This window comes from Mercenaria mercenaria, chromosome 2, assembly GCF_021730395.1.
Source record: "Mercenaria mercenaria strain notata chromosome 2, MADL_Memer_1, whole genome shotgun sequence".
Lineage (NCBI taxonomy): Eukaryota > Metazoa > Mollusca > Bivalvia > Venerida > Veneridae > Mercenaria > Mercenaria mercenaria.
Window position 1 is genome coordinate 19,144,426 of NC_069362.1, and position 15,222 is coordinate 19,159,647.

A 15,222-nucleotide genomic window follows, 5' to 3' on the forward strand; every position below is an offset into this window, starting at 1 on the left:
ACGGATTATTGGTGTTTACTTTTTCAAGTTGAAAATACATTACACATTTTTTCTATCAGTCTTATTATTTATGTTACCAAAGCGCCAGCCTTATAAAAATAGCCTTGTAAAACAATAGTAGCAAAGTATAAGAGACAAAGAAGTACATTCTTCACATTTTTTTCAGTAGAATTATATGCTTTATATCTTTTCAAAAAACCACATAGAAAAACATACACATAAGCATGTAAAATAATTATCATCTACATGTACATATAGTTGCTGTTACATGTTAAATGTAAAACTTGCATTTTATAGGGACATTCATTTCAAAACGATTTTTATTTCAGTTTTATCCATATTTGATAAAAGTTTCCACTTGTCGCAGTATATTTTGATATGATTATGTGCATGATATGCATTTCGTCGGTGTTACCAGCTAATGATTAGGTCCATCTTTTCTGTAACCAGATTTTCCCTGGATTTCTCTTATGGTGTACTATTCACATATTACACCGTTCTGAAGTAATATAATGGTGGTACTATTATTGGTGGTAACTTTTTTTGTCATTTTACTGAACATCATAATTAGTATTAAAATAACTAAATATGATTTAACTCCGTACCAAGGTACAGCATGTTTATAACTGGAATATTGATTTTTAGTGATAAGATATGTACACCGGAGAGTGTAGAAATAGCACCAATTGTGTCGTCGCTAACCATTTAATAAGAAATAAATAAAGTCAATTGAATACAGTTTACATGTTGATAGAAAAAGAATCTTTTAATAGGCAAGATTTACAGCGCATCGACTGAATTCAAGAAAGTGATAGATAATTTGAAAAAGGGCCCAGTAGTGCTATAATAAAATGTAATGTTTTTTTTCCCAGTAAAACAGCCGATTCCGGCCGATCTCGACGGGTCGGTAATACGGTAGGATTTTTCTTTAAAAATAATGATAAATATAGAAGCTTTCAGATCCCATGGAGGCTTTTTACGTTGCTTTTGGAGCGAGCTATCGCAAATACATTTGCAAGCTGAGGACTAGCTGTTGCAATATATGAAATCATCGAGGCCCTCTAAATGAAGGTTGTTCCCTCTTTATGTAATTGGTCGGTGGTATACAGGTGTATGTAATTTCAAATATTTCAGTCTCAGTTATGTTGAACATTGGTATAATAAACGGGCCGCTGATTAGCTTTACACAAAGCTAATATTGTTTTCCGATTCCTTCAACAGATACTGTAATATTATTCAATATTTAGCAGGATGCAGAAACACAAATATTCCTGAAAAAAAGAACGAATGAAAAACCGGACAACATGTTAGGTATGTCAGACTTTAGCCACGCAGCTAGTGTCACTTAAATGCTACATAGTCTAAACTGGGATCTCCTGTGCATAGACTCCTGACTGTTCCCAGATTAAATCTACAAGATCCCTCGCATGTCGCTTTGTTAGTTGGCGCGTGCACCAAAACGACACTCAAAACTTTCAAAATTTCGTGTTGGCACGTTTGGCACGCGCCCCAGGACGACACAACAAAAAATACTAAAATGATGCGCCCGCGCTTACGCAACGAAAAAGTCAGCCACATACAAAACACAATCTTTTCTAAGTAAATTTCTATGTGGTGGCTGTAAGTTCTCCAAAAGGATCATGGAGTCCATTCAATTTAATTGTAATATAATTCCACTTTAACCGGTGCAAACATGCAAAAGGAATCCTGTACATATCATTACCTATTAAAAACAGATTCAATCCAAGTTTGCTATTATTTTGCTTTGTTGCGTTCTGCGCGACCCGAATTTGTTTTTATTTCTGCTGACAATTCTTTGGTTTGACACGCACGCACGCACGCACGCATGCACGCACACACACAACACACACATACAGTCCAGATTTTTGGCAGGATCGGCAGATAGATGGGTTATTAAAGGTTTCTTTTACAGATTAAATCTCGATATGCCCATACAGTTATATTTTGTCCGCAAAAGAGAAGAATTCTATAAGACTTGTCTTTCATTCTTATCCTTTCCTGTTTTGTCTTCACTACAGTATGTCATACGTATAAAAATATGTACTCTATTTTGGGAATAAATATGTTTAAACTAAAGGTTTCTCTAAAACTGAATCAATATAGAAGTTCTGACAACCTTTAAAATAGCGTTCAACTAATAATAAACACTCAGTACGAAAATATAACAGTTGTACACAAGCGTAACAGACAGCACCGTCTTGCTTCTATTATCTTCATCTACATCTATTGTGTACCGCCCAACAATCAATTCTGATTCTAACTTGGAGGCACTTGTCTGGGACAGACTGTTAAAAGATGAGCAAGCTCATTAGGTGCAAAGTTAAAAAAAACTACAATAACTAAGATTAAAAACATAAATATAGATTAGAAGGTTATGTACAGTTGCCAGCCTCTCAGTGAATAAAGTCAAACTGGGCTGGACTCTATGTGTCAGGGAAGACCATCACAGGAACGAATTGCTCTTGGGAAAAAAAGGAGTTAAAATGGTATTGCATATGAGATTGTGGGATCAAGTAATTCAGGTTCCTTATAGGTGTGAGGTGGTTATGGTCAACTGCAATAAGACTGCACTTTATTTTAAAAAAAAATACGGCGTTGTTCAAGGGATTGCCAGTTGAGATCTTTAAGCATTTGGGTGACACTGCTTGTTTGTCCATAGTTGTAACATATGTATCGAGCTGCAGATCGTTGTACTCGTTCAATTCTGTATGTGAGGGATTTTTGCCAAGGGTGCCATATAGAGGAACAGTATTCAAGCTCATGAAGCTGTGGGCGGACATATGTGTTGTAAGCTGTTTCTTTAACTTTTCTGTTGTTTGTTTTGACATTTCCTTTGATGAATCTGAGTGAGATATTTGCTTTCGTTGTGATGTTATCAATGTGTTTTGACCAATTGAGATCTTACTTAGTGTGACGCCCAAGTATTTAGCAGCTTCTGTAGCATTTAGTGCTTTAGTGTTATTATTATTATTGTTATTATACCAAATTTATATAACGCTCTTTTCATGATAAACACGTTCAAATGCGCTTTACATATAGCAACCGCAGCTACACAGGGCGCCAAATTAAAGGCATGATGAAGCATTGCATAGGACAAATATGAAATCCAACTTGAATCGGTCAGCTCAGCTAAATACCTAGGCGTGGATATCTCAAATGACCTATCATGGGACAATCACATAAATAGGTCAACCAAAAAAGCTAATCAAACCCTAGGGTTCTTAAGAAGAAATATTAAGGTCAAATCCCAACCCATTAAGACCATTGCTTACCAGACTCTAGTCCGATATGCCTCCGAGGTATGGTCGCCCCACACCCAAACCCAGATAGACCAAATTGAAAGCGTCCAAAGCAGAGCCGCCCGTTGGATCAAGACTGACTACGGCCGTACTTCCAGTGTAACAGATATGCTACACTCCCTAAACCTTCGTCGACTGGATTTAAGGCGTATAGATTCTAGGTTATCACTCTTCTGTAAGATTCATCATGATCTGGTTGCTATCCCAATCGTAGATTACCTTACCCCAATGACCCGATGTGTCCGCTACATGGCATTTCCCTAAGTTATAGGTTAATTACTGCAACCACTGACTATTACAAGTTCTCTTATTTTCCGAGAACTGTGTACCATTGGAACCAACTACCCACCAGTGTCGCCCACCCCCCTACCCTAGAGCAGTTCAGTGCCGCAGTTTGCAGCCTTGGACATGTCTCGTCCTAGTTATCCTGCGAACTCAAGTTTTAACCCTTTTATTTCACCAAAGTTATTTTTATTTTCTTCCACTCTAAATTTTTATCACTATATTCTTTCTCTTATGATTTTGACGCGCAAAACGTCTACGTCCCCGCAAGGGATTCGACGGTTACGGAAGATAGATATCCGTCTTGCGGTAGGCCTAAAGTGCGAAAATAAGGTTATTTTCGCGAAAATAAGATTTTTTACATAAATAAGCCATATCTTTTATATATGTTTATTTTTTTTAATTCTTTTTTTTTTTACTTTCTTAAAGGCTATATTAGTACACACCTCCATACGAAAAAAAAAGTGATTTTTATATAATTATAAAGAAATAATCAGCATTTATATGTCAACCTCGCTGATTTTACTTACGAAAATAACCGTAATAAATGCGAAAATAAGCTATATCTTTTATATCAGTTTAGTTTTGAAATATTTTTTTTTATTTTTTTTAAAGTCTATAACAGTACATACCCCCATACGAAAAAATGATCGATTTTAAACGTACAATAACGAAATAGTAATCACTTATGTGTCCGTCTTGTACGGTAAAAGTACGGGATGCAGACAATGTTCTTCAGGAAGTGTTTACTGCGCATGTCTTATTTACCTGAGCAATGATGGCGGACAAAAATATTTCTGTGTGTGAACATGTTTGATATTTCGTGGTTACTTAATTTTGGAGCATCCTAAAACCACTTTGAGAAAATATTTTTGTACACGGAATAAACCGAAATGGAAAGTGAGTCGCTAAAAGCAGATGCGTTTTTATGGCATAGACGTATTTGTGATTGTTAATCTTTTTTTTTCATTTTTGTCTTTAGACACCCAGTCTTAAATATATTTGTCTCATATGTATTTAAAATATGAATTAAGGCACCGCCTAGCATGGGGATTTATCTTTTATATATCCACTTACAAAGAAATATTCAACGCTCAAGAAAGTGAAACTTCGCTTGAAACTGTAGTTTACAATAGTGTCATCATACCTCTCACAGCGAATATCATACTTTGCAAAATTTACGGGAAGCTGTGACAGTGACGTCATTCAGCGTTCTCGCACTGGCTTTAGGTTATAATGCAGTAATTCGGTCAAAAATGTGCTTCCGTGGTGTAGTCGAAAGAAGTCCCTAATAAATAGATCCTAACGTTTCCATTTTTTGGGGGTCAAATGGGCATTATTTCATTCGTGGAATGAATTTTACATAAAATAGGACACTTTTCATGCTATTATTCGCATGTTTTCGAGTTGTTTACATGGAGACGAAAGTAGGGTGTTTATTCTGCGGACTGCTTTCTGAAATGCGGCAATATGAGGGTACCTGACTTCAGTTGACTTGCATTTCACTGCCTACTATTCAACACCTCTTTTTCTTTTCGTTTTCTTGAAGCAAATGTATGGATATCTTGTGGAAAATAGGTCTTTGACGGAGTGAAAATCTAGAAACTGTAACAGAATTGTTCTGAAGTAGTTGAATTTTATATTCATGAAACAAAGAACAATTTCTTTTATTGGTATATATATAGCCTTTAGGATTTGTTTGTTTGTTTGCACTCCACGCAGAAACTTGACAGTCTTTACACTTCCTTACTGTTTTTTAAAGTGTTTTTTCAGTTGCATGTACATTTTCAATTACGAAAAAGACGTAAAAGAATCATGTTGGCGCGGTTTACGAATTTCTGTAACTGATTCGGGGTGCTCGCATGTTCATGCAGACAACCAGTCTGCGGTGTGTACATAAACCAGAACCGGAAAACATCGAAAAAATTGCCTCAGTATATGCAGACAACAAAGAGGAATAACTATATACGGACGTTACCTTCTCGGGGATAATAAATGCATGTTTTCTGCTTACATAGGTTACTTTGGTATTTTGTCGCTCTGTCCCTAGGCACAACTGGCATAATGTTACCTTATTGTGTGTCCTCATTTTGACGGCAATGACGCAGCAATGTTTTGACGCCATAAAGTTGTTGTTGTAGAATCTTAACCGCCTATGTAAGCGAACCTCCTCTTGGAGTTGAACTTTAGTACACCTTACACAGAATGAGTCTATTTACATCGGCAGTTAGTCCAACTAATTGTATGTGAGCCACGATGTTGTGATAATTTTTGCGTAGGTCAATATCTTTCCTCCACGTACAACATAGAAAGTACCTTTCCCATGTTGAGCCTTCCGCGACAATTTCTGGGCGGAGAGGCGGCAATTTTTAAAACGCATTTTAACTATTAGTATTGAAAAACTAAAGTATTAGTGAGACTTTAAGATACCTGGAAAGAATATCCACTTTTTCCTTCCATTCTATTGATGTTTATGTGAATAAACGGCAAAACATGAGTTTGTCACTGTTTTCCAACTAATTTGACGCGATCTTAGGAAAAATTAAGATATTTATTTCATATGGGCAATATCCCCACTCTCGTCAAACACTCGAAGGACCAAAATAATTGAAGCAGTTTCCGATGAAATTTTCATCGCTGGCAATGCTTTACATGCTATAGGTTTAAATGCCTATTATTTCACGAATTGGCCATAAATTCAAATAAAATTTACATGTAATCAATTCCTCATTGATTTATGTAAAATTATTAAATAATATCCAAAATTACAAATAAAACCAATAACTTTACATGACTGCGTACAGTGATTTATCCTCCATTATTTTGGTCCTTCAAAGTTTTGACGTTTAGATTGCCGGTCACAAATGTAAAACAATCTGAACGTCGAGCAAAATGAAACTTGGTCAGAATGTTACCCTCAATAAAATCTTGAACGAGTTCAATTTCGGGTCATCTGGGGTCAAAAACTAGGTCACCAGGTCAAATCAAAGGAAAAGCTTGTTAACACTATAATAATAATAATAATAATAATGACTTTATTTATTGAGGCAACAAAAGCTGCTCTTTTTTGAAATTTTGTATTTTTTTCCATTGAATCTCTGTTGAAATTACCCCAGATCGTGCAGCAATAATCCAAGTTGCTCTTTTTTGAAATTTTATATTTTTTTCCATTGAATCTCTGTTGAAATTACCCCAGATCGTGCAGCAATAATCCAAGTGGGGTAAAATATAAGCATTAAAGAAAAGTTTTCTCTGGGGAATATCTAGGTTGCATTAATTCGTTGTAAAAGATAAAGTAAGGAATTGTATTTCTTTAGTGTGTTATCAATATGTTCTTTCCAGCTTAAGTTATTACTGACATGTACACCTAATAGCTTTTCTGATTCTGTATATTCGACAGTTTCATTGTTGAATGTAAGAGGCGATGGGTTCAAAGTATCTTTATTAGTTCCTCTTGATAAGATAAACATTGCTTTGGTTTTTTGTACATTAGCTGTCATATAATTATGCTTGCACCAGTCCTGAATTTTAGAGAGTACAGATTGCAATTCAGAACTGATTCCTTGTTTGGTGTTTCCAATGACACTTAAGGTTGTATTATCTGCAAAAATATCAGTGAAACAGTCTTTTAGATGTTGGGGCAGATCATTAATATATAAAATAAAAAGCAGAGGCCACATTTATGACTTATCTTTATGAAACCTTGTCAGAATGTTAATCTTGATAATCTCAAGGTCCAGTTTTAATCTGGGTCATGTGGGATAAGAAACTAGGTCACTAGGTCAAATCAATGGAAAAGCTTGTTAATGCTGTAGAGGCCACATTTATGACTGTATCTTAATGAAACTTGGTCAGAAAGTTAATCTTGATGATCTATAGGTCACTTTCAAATCTGGGTCAGGTGGGATAAAATACTAGGTCACTAGGTCAAATCAAAGGAAAAGCTTGCTAACACTGTAGAGGCCACATGTATGACTGTATCTTCATGAAACTTTGTCAGAATGTTAATCTTGATGATCTATAGGTCCAGTTTGAATCTGGGTCATGTGGAGTCAAAAACAAGTTACCGGGTCAAATCAACGGAAAAGCTAGTTAACACTTCAGAGGCCACATTTATGCTTATCTTAATGAAACTTGGTCAGAATGTTAATCTTGATGATCTTTAGGTCAATAGGTCCGGTGAGCGATACAGGACCTTCATGGCCCTCTTGTTTTTTTCTTTTTCTAGGTCAATAACCAACCTCACAGGATCAAGTCCCATCTCTGAAATTTTTTTTGGCAAATTATGCCCCAGTTTGAACTTGCATATGAGTTACAATCTCAAAAAACTAATGCTGTTGATTTGAAACTTCACATGTGTCTTCAGTGTTATAAAACTATGTGATAGCAACAACTCCCATAACTCTGACATTTATTTTGGATAAATTATGCCCCCATTTTGGAAAATCTTGGTTAAATTACTATCTCAAAAACAAATGCAAATATTGAATTGAAACTTCACACATTTCTTCATATTTATAAAACTAGGTCATAGCATCAAGTCCCATAACATTGACATGTATTTTGCAAAATTATGTCCCCTTTTGAGCTTAAAAACTTTTGATTAAAAACTAATGCAGATACTGGATTGAAACTCTATAGATATTTTAACATTAAGGGAAATAGTCCTGCTTCTTTGATAACAATTCGATAGTCGAGCATTGGCTGTGTTTCGGACAGCTCTTGTTTAACTTCGCAGTTTTTAAAAAGAAGTGTTTGTATGTTATCTGGTAACTTGGTTTAATGGTTAACATCACAGAAGTCGAAGGTTCTGTGTCGCTTTACCTCATTTAAGCAAATCTGTTGCCTCTATGGTACCTGTTTCATTGTTTTCATTCATTTAGAATTAACCGTGACAAAACTTTTAAATAGTCAAGCATAGATCTGACTTTTGTGACTTTGGGAAAAAGCATACTTTCTGCAATTCGGAGAATGGTCTTTTATTCAGACTCTGAAAAATATCTTTTTTTTCCGTTTTGTGGTGTTAACATTCAGCATTGTTTTACTAATATATAATATATAATTATTATATATGTTTGTGAATTCCAGAAGGAAGAAAAAAGTCAGGAAGGGAAGAAGATAGTCCACTGGTAAGATATTTTTTAATGATTGACAAGATATTAAAAATGGCATGTTTATTTATGAATGATATAAATATAATGTATTGTATCACTTATTATATGTCATAGTCATAAATCTAGAGAAGATGAAAGACTGTAACATGGGCCAGTTTTACACACACATGCATGCAAAGGTTTGCACACACAGAGTTAGTTTGTACTAAAGGTTACTTTTACCACATACAATTTTCATAAAAAGTTTGAAGTTATTTAGTGTTACTGATATTATCACGATAAATACATTAATGTTAAAAGAATCAGTTTTATTATGCCCTCACTTCAGAGAAGGGGTTATAATATTTCACTTGTGTCTGTTTATCTGTCAATAAAAACTTCAGTTTCTGATCAGGAACTAGAAAATACTTCGTCCTACAGTAATCAAACTTCATGGGATGTTAACCTGCGATCACAAATTGACATCTCTTGTTTAAGGGGTCATTACATCAAAGGTCAGTGTAATAGTTATGGTAGGGAACTACTGAACTGGAGACCGAAAGCTGTTTCCAATCAATATCTGGAGAGAATTTTTGTAAAACTTCTTGCAGCAGTGGTTAGTGGTCATGGGTCAAGGTCTTTATAACTTTGAGGCTGAAACTGTTTCCAGTCAAGAACTTTAGAACACTGACCTACTGTAGTAAGTCTTTACAGGATAAGTGCCTGTAGTGACTGGATGGCCCCTATTGATCAGGGGTTAGTAGATGGAGGTCATAGTGACCTCTAGGCTCAAAAATATTCTGATCAGTAACTGGAGAATGCTGTGGTCTAGGACTCTTAAACTTTGTAGGAATATTATTGCTTGTAGTCAGTAGATAGCCCTCTTGTTTTTGGGTCAGTTGGTCAAAAATTAAGGTCAGACATTGAAACTGAAAGTGAGTTTTTCTCAAAGACACCTGCTTCCATCAGTTTTCATAACATGATTGTCTATGGTAATACTTGTCCCCTATTGTTAGCGTCTCCGTTGGTTAAAGTTTTTGATAAAGTCAGATGTCTCTGTTACTATCATTTTGAAAGTTATTGACTTGAAACTAAAATAGTTATTTACTATCAAAGTCTACACTAGGAGAAACAGTCCCCATAACTCTGATTGTATATTTGTTTGAGTTAAGCCCCTTTCACTGGCAAAGCTCTAATTCAGCGTCAAAGTGCTGTCTTATGGACAGCTCTTGTTTTTATTTGGTCTTTGGCCAAAGTTACAGCAAACTTGAAACTTGAAATTTCATGCCGAGTAATTTTGACAGACCATCATTGTGGGCATATGTGTTTTATAAAAAAAAAACTTGTTAGAAATGAAATTTTCATATCACAGATTGAATTATGTAGGATAAGATCAGTTTACTGACACATTTCTTATCATAAATGTAAAACGTTATTATTTGAGATTTTACCTGCAGGTACAGGCAGCAAAGGAAGAGGTTCTGCCAGGGTATGAGGAATACCTGGTACTGCTGCAGGAAAGAAATAGGTAAATTTACAGGATGTTTTGTTAACAATTAAAGGGTTTATATTTAGTACAGTACAGTCTCAGTAGAGCAGTAGCCCTGGAAAGACTGAACTTTGTTTTTTCTATAGAGGATAGTGCTCTTGAGAGGTTAATTCACTAGAAAACTTGTCAAGTAGCAAATACTGTGTTTGCTTTTGTGTTAAAGTACATGTATTTGCTCTTCGGAGGTGTGGTTTAAATAGATGACTCATTATTTACAATACAATGTATTAATATCTGGTTAGCCATGTTAATACTTAGCTTCTTGGACATAAGTAATGATGTCTGTGGGGTATCTTTGATTTCTGTACATGTATGTTGCAAACTGATCTCAAGGACATTTTCTCCAAAGATGGCTTAGTGTAATTGTAGGATTTGCATGCAGCTGTAATGCTTGATGATTTAGCCGGCAGTTTGTGATTTATACTTTTCAAGGAAGCAGAAATTTTGCTTTACCTATGACCTGTAGTTTAGTAGCATTCTCTTCTCCTATAGATTTTGCTTAAATATTTGACTATACATATGATAGTATTCTGCTTTATTCTAATTGCTTTATGACTTGGAAATTAATAAACTAACTGTGATATATTTAAGATTGTTGAAGCGAATGAGACAGAAAGATAAGAATAAGATAGATCAAGAGCGGAGAGAGCAGGGGTTCTCGCTGTATGTGAATGGCCCTCACAAAGATGGTAAATCTACATCGAAGGTCCCAGGCAATCAGCCAACCATTCCTACACAGCCAGCTCCTAAAACTGCTAGAAAGCCAAAGACAGCAGGAGGTATTTCATTTTGTTTTATTAGCTCATCTGATTTTTTGAAAAAAAATGATGAGTTATTGTCATCACTTGAGCGGTTGTCGGCGTCGGCGTCGGCGTCTGCGTCGGCGTTGCTTGGTTAAGTTTTATGTTTAGGTCAGCTTTTCTCCTAAACTATCAAAGCTATTGCTTTGAAACTTGGAATACTTGTTCACCATCATAAGCTGACCCTGTATAGCAAGAAACATAACTCCATCTTGCATTTTGCAAGATTTATGGCCCCTTTTGTACTTAGAAAATATCAGATTTCTTGGTTAAGTTTTATGTTTAGGTCAACTTTTCTCCTAAACTATCAAAGCTATTGCTTTGAAACTTGGAATACTTGTTCACCATCATAAGCAGACCCTGTACATCAAGAAACATAACTCCATCTTGCTTTTTTTTTTTGCAAGAATTATTGCCCCTTTTGGACTTAGAAAATCAGTTTTCTTGGTTAAATTTTATGTTTAGGTCAACTTTTATCCTAAACTATCAAAGCTATTGCTTTAAAACTTGCAACAGTTTTTCACCATCATAAGTGGACCCTGTACAGCAAGAAACATAACTCCATCCTGCTTTTTGCAAGAATGATGGCCCCTTTTGGACTTAGAAAATATCAGATTTCTTGGTTAAGTTTTATGTTTAGGTCAACTTTTTCTCTTAAACCATCAAAGCTATTGCTTTAAAACTTGCAACTGTTGTTCACCATCATAAGCTGACCCTGTACAGCAAGCAACATAACTCCATCCTGCTTTGTGCAATAATTATTGCCCCTTTTGGACTTAGAAAAATCATTTTTCTTGGTTGAATATTATGTTTAAGTCAACTTTTCTCATAAACTATCAAAGCTATTGCTTTAAAACTTGCAACAGTTTTTCACCATCATAAGTGGACACTGTACATCAAGAAAACATAACTCTATCCTGCTTTTTGCAAGAGTGATGGCCCTTTTTAGACTTAGAAAATCATGGGTAGGACAATATTTCTATTATACAAAAAAAATCAGATGAGCGTCAGCACCCGCAAGGCGGTGCTCTTGTTTTATAGGGCTTTGCTCCTAGTCTTTAACAGTATTTCAGTTACATATAATACTCAGTTAACTGAAACAATGTTCCCAGATTCCTTACAGGCAAGTCAAGTTTTTCTTCACAAGTAACTGTCAAGTTCCCTACATTAATTTGAGGAGGAGGATAAATGAGGTAAAATATGTTGCCGTCAGTCACTGAGAAGATACCTTTTGTCAGTGATTGGAACCTACATCATTGAGATTGAAAGTCTTGTGCTCTACCCCATTGAGCTTAGCTACGGTTAGGGTTAGGCATTCTATTTAACAACATTCATAAACAATTTTGTCCATGAAAAGTGTCATAGAAGTTTTGTTACTGTCTCAGATACTTAATAATCTTTTTTAAAATTAAGTATCTTCAGTAACACAATGAAAAAAAAAACACCAACAAGTGATATACAGTGTTAAATTTTGAGCACTTAGCAAAGTGATTAAAATATTACAGAACATCCAAGAAATCAGAACATTTTGGACAACAGAGCTCTTGAAGAGATTGCGCGAGAGGAACTTGAACGACAGAAAGAAATGTCACGTGCAAAGACAGCACCAAGTGCACGTGAAAGAAGAAGAAATTGGAATGTTGATTCTTCAGTTGAAATTAGAACCACACAGGGTGGCAAGAAAATTAAAGCTCCTGGTAAGAATGTTACAACTGGACATTTAATTCCCTTATTGGTAGATAGGTATGGTGCATACCTTTACAGTTAATGTGATCTGAATTTGTAAGCAGTATCATATTTCAAGAATTCAAGTTTTGCTATTAAATTCATTTTCCTTAAAAGTTTGATACATTTTGTTTAAATTTATTTCTTCTTAAGGTATACATAATTATATGATAGCAGTTTAGTGCACATACAAAATACATGAGATGAATTGATCCAATAATCAAATCTATAACTCCTGTTGATGTGGATTTATTTACAATGATGTTAAATATAAACGTTTGATATTTCACAATTTCCAGAAATTTTGTCAGGGCGTTATGCTGATGACTTTGAACCAGATGAAGAGTCAGATGAACTGAGAAGTAGTGCTAGTGAAAATAGTGCTGACGAATCTCCAACACAGTCTAGATATAGAAAACCGCCTGTTGTAAGTTTCCTACGGTACTGTCTTGTTACTTAGAAAATAAAAGTTTTAAACTGTGACACAGTATAATTATAAGTAGCTGTCTTGCCAAAGTATGAAGTTGCACGGTAATTCAAGAGCTCATAACATTTACTAGTATGTTTGTGCTGTAGCCTACAAAAAGGACTGTGATTGTTAATTGTGCTATCTTGTTTTATGTTCATCTGATCATTAGAAAAAGACGTAGTTAATGATTAGGCTTATAAATAATGTTGTTGTTCATAATTGTGGTATCAATGTATGGCTGTATTGACATGATGATGCTCTATCATTGAACACAGTAATAGTACAGTAGTCACAAAATGGTATATTCAAACAGGTCTCAGTTTTTTGTTCAACAGAGCATTTCTCTTTACTTTCATTGCATTTTTAGCTCATCTGATTTTTAAAAAAAAAATGATGAGTTATTGTCATCACTTGATCCGGCATTGGCGTTGCCTGGTTAAGTTTTATGTTTAGGTCAGCTTTTCTCCTAAACTATCAAAGCTAATGCTTTAAAACTTGCAACACTTGTTCCCCATCAGTTACTGACTCTGTATAGCAAGAAACATAACTCCATCCTGCTTTTTGCAAGAATTATGGCCTCTTTTGGACATAGAAAATATCAGATTTCTTGGTTAAGTTTTGCGTTTAGGCCAACTTTTCTCCTTAGCGTCAGAGCTATTGCTTTAAAACTTGGAGACTCTGCACAGCAAGTACCGTAACTACATTGCTTTTTGCAAGAATTATGGCCCCTTTTGGACTTAGAAAATCATGGGTAGGACAATATTTCTATTATTCAGAGACAAAAAATCAGATGAGCGTCTGCACCCGCAAGGTGATGCTCTTGTTTTTGCTGAAATCACATGACAGAAGTATGCTTGTCAAGTTTCAAGTTTTATTGGTAAAGTCAAGGCCCTTTAAGGGCATCTGACAATACAACATAAACAGTAACAAAATATTGGTAGCATTTTCATTATTAGCTCGACTATATGAAGTATAAGGAGAGCTATCCTACTCGCCCCGGCGTCGGCGTCGGCGTCTTTCCGCGTCCCCACCTTGGTTAAAGTTTTGGTGCACTTTCTCTTTTTTCAACTTATCTCTGTAATTACTTGAAGGATTTGATTCAAACTTGAAATAGTTATTCCTCATCATCATCCACATCATCTAACATAAGGGCCATAACTCTGGCACCAATATTTCATGAATTATCCCCCCTTTTCACTTAGATTTTCAGGTTAAAGTTTTGATGCACTTTCACTCTATCTCTGTTATTACTGAATGGATTTGATTCAAACTTAAAATAGTTGTTCAACATCATCACCCACATCATATGACACAAGGTGCATAACTCTGGCACCATTTTTTCATGAATTATTCCCCCTTTTTACTTAGAATTTCAGGTTAAAGTTTCGGTGCACTTTCACTCTACCTCTTTTATTACTGAATGGATTTGATTCAAACTTAAAATAGTTGTTCAGCATCATCACCCACATCATATGACACAAGATGCATAACTCTGGCACAATTTTTCATGAATTATTCCCCTTTTAACTTAGAATTTCAGGTTAAAGTTTTATGCACATTCACTCTATCTCTGTTATTACTGAATGGATCTGATTCAAACTTAAACATTTGTTCAACATCATTACCCTTATCATATGACACAAGGTGCATAACTCTGGGACCAATTTTTCATGAATTATTTCCCCTTTTTACTTAGAATTTTAGGTTAAAGTTTTGATGCACTTTCACTCTGTCTCTGATATTACTGAATGGATTTGATTCAAAATTAAAATAGTTGTTTCAACATCATCACCCACACCATATGATGCAAGGTGCATAACTCTGGCATCAATTTTTCATTAATTATTCCCCCTTTTTACTTAGAATTTTAGGTTAAAGTTTTGATGCACTTTCACTCTGTCTCTGTTATTACTGAATGGATTTGATTCAAACTTAAAATAGTTGTTCAACATCATCACCCACACTATATGACACAAGCTGCATA

The 15,222-nt window shown here is 35.1% G+C and overlaps 1 protein-coding gene across 2 annotated transcripts in view; it reads left to right on the forward strand.

The window, feature by feature from the left end:
* Positions 1-4,365: 4,365 nt before the first annotated feature.
* LOC123563429 (katanin-interacting protein-like) overlaps positions 4,366-15,222 on the forward strand; it is a 67,949-nt gene continuing 57,092 nt past the window's right edge. For both annotated transcript variants that reach the window (XM_045356247.2, XM_045356248.2), the window contains exons 1-6: positions 4,366-4,502; positions 8,691-8,731; positions 10,153-10,223; positions 10,836-11,023; positions 12,550-12,741; positions 13,069-13,196. In XM_045356247.2, coding sequence (XP_045212182.2) covers positions 4,496-4,502; positions 8,691-8,731; positions 10,153-10,223; positions 10,836-11,023; positions 12,550-12,741; positions 13,069-13,196 — 627 coding nt within the window. In that variant the 5' untranslated portion in view covers positions 4,366-4,495. The remainder of the gene's footprint in view (positions 4,503-8,690; positions 8,732-10,152; positions 10,224-10,835; positions 11,024-12,549; positions 12,742-13,068; positions 13,197-15,222) is intronic.